General features: G+C 35.1%; 1 protein-coding gene across 1 annotated transcript; it reads right to left on the minus strand.

The window, feature by feature from the left end:
- Positions 1-1,412: 1,412 nt before the first annotated feature.
- LOC11411517 (transcription initiation factor IIB-2) lies at positions 1,413-6,068 on the minus strand. Its single transcript, XM_003625075.4, has 7 exons — positions 5,411-6,068; positions 5,190-5,214; positions 3,865-3,994; positions 3,637-3,770; positions 3,424-3,512; positions 2,495-2,571; positions 1,413-1,881 (listed from the first exon to the last, which is right to left on the minus strand). Exons 1-7 carry the CDS (start codon positions 5,761-5,763, stop codon positions 1,748-1,750), a joined length of 942 nt encoding a protein of 313 aa, XP_003625123.1. The 5' UTR covers positions 5,764-6,068; the 3' UTR covers positions 1,413-1,747.
- Positions 6,069-7,440: the final 1,372 nt, after the last annotated feature.

Consider the following 7,440-nt stretch of genomic DNA (forward strand, 5'->3'; position numbering starts at 1 on the left):
CGGCACTTGCCCTTCATTACTTAGTTTGTGCATGCTACACAAGTTTTACACTTGTGTAGGCTAAATGCCACCATGACATACTACTAAACATAATTTGATGCATGTCTACAACTTGTATCGACTCATAGTGTATATCAACAATACGGATCCGGATTCAGCAACTTTTTGGTGGGAAAAGTTATATGACTTTGTTCAATATCTATCATTGGTTTAATCTCTTGGTTCAGATTTTGACACATGTTCCAACCTTTTTTTTATGAAAAAACAAAGTAAAACTCAAATTGAGATCAAGGACTCATAAAACACAGCCCGTAGCCATGATCCATCACCTCCTTCCACAAACCGCCGTTGCTGCTGCTCGCCGCCACTTACTGGGTATCTCTCGCCGCCGCTTTGTATACACTATTTTTTTTAAAATGCCATAAAGGACAAAATGAAATGAAAATACACACCATATGATTGAAGAAAACACGCAAGGTTACAGAGTACACGGGTAATGAAATGAAAACAACCGTGCTTGCGCACAGTACACGAAAGAAATACAGGCTTATGAAATAAAAAAGGGTATTGGCATTGACAGGAATGAACAAGGAAATTAAAATGGTTATGAATTTCTACATTATATTCTCTAGTATCTCAAAAATTCTTTCAATGTGTTGGACAGAATCATCTTTACAGAAGAAAAATTGAGACATTAGAAAATACCAGTAAGCTGTGATTTTTACCCAGTAAACAACCTTGACTGAACGATGAAGAAGGGAAGATGGGCGGCACACGACAAGCAGGGAGGCGGCGCACAGCGGTCAACAGCAGGTTGAAGGCGGAGGTTTGTGGAAGGGGTGATGGGTACGGATCTCAATTTGATTTTTGCTTTTGTTTTTAATTAAAAAAAGGTTGGAACATGTGTCAAAATCTGAACCAAGAGATTAAACCAATGGTGACTTTGTTCAACCATGTGGTACCTTTTTAAATATCAAAATACTCATTTTTTTACCTATATTTTTTCGCGTTCTCAACTAAATGGTTCAGCACAAGGCATATGACTGATATATTTTTGGTATTGAACAAAGTCACATAACTTTTCCTACCAAATAGTTACCAAATCCGGATCCCAGCAACACACAGTTAACAAAATATATCAGTCATATGCCTTGTGTTGTACCATTTAATTGAGAACGCGAAAAAATATAGGTAAAAAGATGAGTATTTGATATTTAAAAAGGTACCACAGGGTGGCCGTTAAACCACAGATAGTTAATACAAAAGTTTACGCTCTTCTCCTTTATAAGATGATTGAATCATAATACCACCCTCTTCATTTCTTATATCTTCTACTTCCGTTTTACTGTTCGAAATCTTCTCCAGAGGGTCTTGCAACCTTATATTGCAACAAAAGTAAACAACCAAAGCAGTTCAAATAAAGTTGCCAATCGATATCAGAGGTATAATCAAATGAAATGGACAGACAACAAAGGTGCACCAACGATTTCATCACCTTTATAGGATAAAAGTATTATCTTTTCATCAAGGTCTAGCGAGGTGATTATATCTATGAATATGGTACCTCTCCACTCTCCAGTCTCCCCTAAATACTTGAATGAGGAGGCTTTCATTTCAAAATAATTATAGTTATTACGAGACGCTTTCATTTCAAACAAAAAGTATACAAAAGTTCAATAAATCTAATACAGCAATTTCAACTTTCAATGACATCTAGGTTGTTTAACATCACCGGTACTGTTTTGTTTCAAGGGCTGCAAAGGTTCTTCAGATCCTCTTCCTTTGCATACCAGTTTGGTATTATCTTTGAAACATGGGGATAGAGATCCTTGTATGAGTTCCTAATGGTTCCTTCTGCAACTCCTGTAGCAACTGATATATCTGCAACATAGAAATGGGTTACGTACAAGTATGCAATAACTTCAGCAATTAGCTACCATAAAAGAGACATGAGAACATAGCTTAAATATACAGAGGATTTGTTTTTCAATCACATGTGGTTCCCACAAAATTTCTCTAATTACACACACACAAATTGTAACATCAGTATTCAATATATGTATAATATATAGTATGGCAATTGATCACATAATTCAGTGGAGCAGCAGCCAAATGTCCTTTTGCAAACGACGGATCCACAGTTCAAATCCTGGTGAAGTGTTTTTTACATTCCCTTGAACGTCTTAAAAAATTTGTTTAAAAAATAACAAATGATTTTTGCTTAAACAGAGTTCCCTGTTTTCAAAACAATTATTGCCACTGAACCGGGTGCAATATATAAGATCCAATAAAAAATTCATCCACACTCCCACCACTTTTAGGAACTTATTTGAAGTCAAATTCAAGACCAAATAAAATTCATGTCATCAATGCTATGGAATTGGAGAAGCAATTTTCACAAACAAATAAAACAATCAATCCGTTTGTATTTCATGTTTTCCAAGAACTGTCACAGACCCTCCCTCAAAAAAAAATTAAAAAAAATGCCACTGACCTTTGAGAGGTTTTTTATCATCTGAGAGCTGAGTAATGATGTATATAACTGCTGCAGCAATTGATATGGGACTTCTCCTGGAAGATTAAATGTTATTAGTATTGTATCAACAGTAGTATTATAATATACATCTCAGTATTATGAAAATGTAAAGAATCCATAAAAATTAAAGGTGCTGCGAAATAGACTGAAAGTTTATGATAAATAATTGAACCTAAATATGAGAATGTAAAGAATCCATAAAAATTAAGGTGCTGTGAAATAGACTGAAAGTTATAATTGAACCTAAATAGGTGAACCATCATTACATATGGTTTCACACCAGACACCACCAAATTTAACAGTAGATATAATAATTTTAAAATAAGTTGTTCTAACTCATAGAATGACTGATTGAATAGCCCAGTTGAAATATTTCAAAAATTACAAAGTTGTCCTTTTCTCTCAAAACTCAACCTCAACCTCCTGCAGTCCTACGTAGATGTACTCAGGTCATTGATGGCATAAGTGCCATCCGATCGACAACTAAACTAAACCATTCACTCTCACTTCTAAAGGATTCCACCCGGCCTTTATTCTACTAGAGTTGTCTGTGCAGTATAATTTGCATTTTGGTAGCATCTTACGATGCTTGTAACAATCTTAAGTTTTGTTTCCAAAATATAAAGAACAGTCTTAAAAGCCTACACCCCATCCTAGGTAGGATCTTGATCTTGACAACAATGAGTTAGGGTTAAATCTATAACCCTAAACTAAAGCTAATACTGTTGGATGGTGATTTCATTTTATCAGAGAAACCCTACCCAGCCCAGAGTTCTCACTTTTGCCACCTAAGTTTTCTCTTAGAAGCTGCACTATATGACAAGCCAGTGAATATCTATTTCATTATTTATTTTAAGTCTAAAGAAAAAAGTCAATCAAAAATTTACCTTATATCAAATTCTTCGGATTTCTGAACAGATTCCTGAGCAGCTTTAACAGCTTGATGATTCATACCAAGATTAGAACAAAATCGTCTCTAAAATTTGAGGTGAAAAATATATTAGTAATAATACAAAGATAAGATTTATTTGATGAGTTATACACATTGATTGAAGTAGAAAGCTGTGCTGCACAAGTACACGGCAATAAAGAAAACTCACCATAAAGTCCCCAGCATGAATTGTTCCCATTTCAACAGATTGACCGCCATTCTCCAAACCCAGTTGTTTCACTATGTATTCTTTTGCGCGGCCAATTTCCTTCTTGGTGGCTCCATTGGCAATTGAGCAAATTTCTATTTGAAATTCACCAGGGTTCAGGGAAGCTCATGTATACAGGGAAAAATGTATAGGGAAGCATCTATATGTTAAAAGAATCATAGGATGTACCCTTTACGGTGCGTGGCTTGTCTTCTTGTCGACAAGCAATGTAGAGGCAAGCAGCCAATAATGCGTCCTGATTTCTTCCCCTGCTAGACTTCTGATCTTCAACCCGCTTATATATCTCATTAGCTCGGTCCTACAAATCGATAGCATAAGAAACATGAGAGAAATAAAAAACACTAGCTTTACATGGAAATCAAAGTTTAAGATTAAAAAACTACAACTTTTTCAAGGTGCAATTGATACAATACAAATAATCTAAATATAGTTACAGCATGCTTCACACGTCAGAGGATATCAAAAAACATTATCTAGCCCTTCTTCTCTGTTAGATAGCATTCAGTATCACTCATCATCACTCAATTAAAAACTTCTGGAGCAGTTTCACTTTCACCAATTTATAACAAAGTGAACTTCCTGTGAAAATTTTAAACCGCTCATAAATTTTCAAAACAGGGTTTGAATGTTTGGCTCCCAGAACTTCTACACCATTCTCAACAAATTTCTCCAAAAAAGGTTCAAAAAGGTCAAAATCCAACAATGCAAATTGCAAACCACGTCAAAAGAAGCATTGCAGTCTCTCTCTCTTTTTTGGAATAATACACACTATAAACTCTCATCAAACTACAACTAGGAAGCCCCAATACTCCAAAAATGCCAAAGTATTGGTGCCTGACACGTATCCGACACTGATACGTGTCTGATAAGTCCCAGGGAAGTATCTGAGAATTAAAGTTCATTTTAAAAAATTAAAATGACCGATACGTTTATGATACGGCTGGAAAGTACAGAGGATACGGCTGGGTGCATCTGATACTCACGGGATACGCAAAATGGCACGGGAACACAGGCGGTCCTTTTCATCAAAAAAACAAAACACGCCTTTTGTTTAAAAGCTAGGGTTTTCTTTTCGTCATCCTTTCCACATAACCCTCTCCTCCCGTTAACACCGCTCTCTTTCTCACCTCTGGTAATTATACTTCCTCCTCTCTTTTTTTCCAGTTTTTATGTTAGAAGCCGATTCAATGCTACAACTACTTATCTTAATAAGTGGATCTTACAATAACTTAGAATAAGAGACCAAGAGAGTATATAACTTAACATATGCCACAACCACAACAATAGATGCGTACATGCCACAATAGTGTTTGACACCGACACGTGTGATTACATTGAATTATGTCATTTTTCTCAAATTATTATCATTGTCAATGTGTCAGTGTCAATCTGTACTTCACAGACAAGGTTCATGAAACTTCCATTATATCGATTAAACGAATGTGAATGACAAAATAAATAACAGTCCAAAATAGAAGGCGAAATACACATACCTTGATGGTCGGAACCAGTCCCAACCTGAAAAAATTTCATCAGCGATCAATGTCAGCAAAATTCACATTTGCCTCAATCATAAATCAAAACAACTAAAATTAATCTGATACGATAATAATAAACATAAATACATCAAAATTACGAGAGTTCAATTCACCCATAATAATTCAAAAATTTACGTTAATCAATTCAATACAATCACACAAAAACCCTAACTAACCTTTCAGCCATAGTACCAATAGTTTTGAACGCAAGGATCAATCCACGATCGGGATTAGAACCGCGATTCTGCCAACGGCCGAGAGAAGACGAGAGAAAATCACCGGAAGCACCGTTAGGCTTAGCAATGACGGTGGAGAGACCACCATCGGTAAGGAGAGGGTTACTGGGACCACCGACACGAACGGGATCGTTATCACCGGATTCGTTGGCGAAGGTTCGCCACTCGGAGGTTTCATCGATGGAGTGAGATTCCAAGACGAGACCACACTCCGAACAGACTGCATCGCCGGCGGAGTGGTCGAACACCACCTCCGTCGCTCGCTTGCAGTCGCTGCAAAACGCATCGGACATGGTTCCGAGTTTTTCTCTCTCTAGGGTTTCAAGAAGAAATGATTTTTTTTTGTCTTAATTTTTTTTTCAGTTGTTATAGATCGATTAGAAAGTGAGATTTTCCATTGATGTGTTAATTGTGTTTTTTTCGGTTATCTTGTGAGAGCGTTTGAAATGTAACGGAAGATAAATTAATGGAGGATTTGATTGAAGATGTGTGTTTGGTGGTATTTATAGGCGGCGTTGTAAGAAATTACCTAAAATAGAAAATAAAATAATAATTGAAAAAGGAGTGGGTTTGGTTTGTGAGACGGGTAGGATTGGGAAGATCATGCTACTTTGGTGAGTCCTGATTTACTTCATTTATTTATACATTTTAGCTAAAAGATGATAACTTGATAAGTTGTGAACTTTGGGAGGGACGATGCATATCATATATTCAATGGAAATCTTAACCAATGTTCCCGGACACTAGTTAAGGTCTTTAAAAGGTAACTTAAAAATACGTGTAATCAATAAATTGAAAATTGACATATTTGATTTTTTTATAAAATAATTTCTTTTTTTGAAATCCTTAAAGAATGTCCCGGAGACATTCGTTAACAAGACCCTATATTCAATTATCAATTGGATGAGGAATGATAACAACACTCATTTTCTAAAACACTCTCTTTGATTGGTAATTTGATAAATAGAGCAAATTCAAACTCGTTGGGTTGAGACTCTTAATTAAGAACTCTGAGTTTTTCTACTTTATTATCATCTCTTATGTTTTAGTTCTGATATTTGTAACATCTCATATTGTTTTTAGGATTGCCGACTAACTCTACAAACTAACACGAGTCTTTTTAGCGTATTTTGTCCTCACTCACACGTTTAACTGTGAAGTTCTTATGGAATGGGCTATTTAAAAGAAGAGGCATCTTGTTGATATATGTAGTACCAAACAATTCTTTTAAGCTTTCCTTCAACCATGGAGTCTCATACTTGCACTGCCTTGGGATCCCTCTCATTCCGGTGTGATTTGGTTCGTCTATAAACTTTCGAGAGCCGCTCATTATCATGCATTGTGCACCGACGGCCACTCATTGCCTTCGTTAACCTTGGGTGTTACTATATTCATTCTAATTCTTTTTGGTTTTGAATTTAGGGCATGTTTGGATTAGCAAATTTGAATTTATCTATTGAGAGAATTATTTATAAAACTATCTACTAGAATTTATGTAAACAAATTTTGATGTGTTTGTTCATAAACTGTTTCCAACTTATTTTTATAAATCCTTTGGAATGGCCTGTGAAAACAGTTCAATGGTTATTGTGATCTTCCAAATTATAAATTTGCCAAAAACAATATTGTAACATCCCATAATTTTCTTCTATTATGTATTAATACTTATATATTTATTACTTTTAACATTATAAACTACAAATTAATTTTATCATCTTATGATATTAATTAAGTGAGGGATGATGTTTCGAGATCTCTAGTATTTTATTCTACTTATTTATAATGTATAAAAATGTTTATCCAAAAATATATATATCTTAGTAGGTAATTCTTGATATTTTGATTGGTTGTCGAGAGTTGATTTATCTCTCTATATATGATGTCTTATTTTATTTATATTATCACAGTAGTTGAAAAATGTGTGCCACTAGATATTACTCCATCTGGTCCTATTTATAAGAGAATTTTGG

The sequence above is a fragment of the Medicago truncatula genome, chromosome 7 (genome assembly GCF_003473485.1).
Source record: "Medicago truncatula cultivar Jemalong A17 chromosome 7, MtrunA17r5.0-ANR, whole genome shotgun sequence".
NCBI classification, from domain to species: domain Eukaryota; kingdom Viridiplantae; phylum Streptophyta; class Magnoliopsida; order Fabales; family Fabaceae; genus Medicago; species Medicago truncatula.

Excerpts from the sequence above, each read along its gene's own strand:
- LOC11411517 (XM_003625075.4), bottom strand. The coding sequence starts at position 5,763 with ATGTCCGATGCGTTTTGCAGCGACTGCAAGCGAGCGACGGAGGTGGTG. Across the intron at positions 3,513-3,636 it reads TTCATGCTGGGGACTTTATG|AGACGATTTTGTTCTAATCT; the intron begins GTGAGTTTTCTT and ends CTCAAATTTTAG. Across the intron at positions 1,882-2,494 it reads TGATAAAAAACCTCTCAAAG|ATATATCAGTTGCTACAGGA; the intron begins GTCAGTGGCATT and ends TCTATGTTGCAG.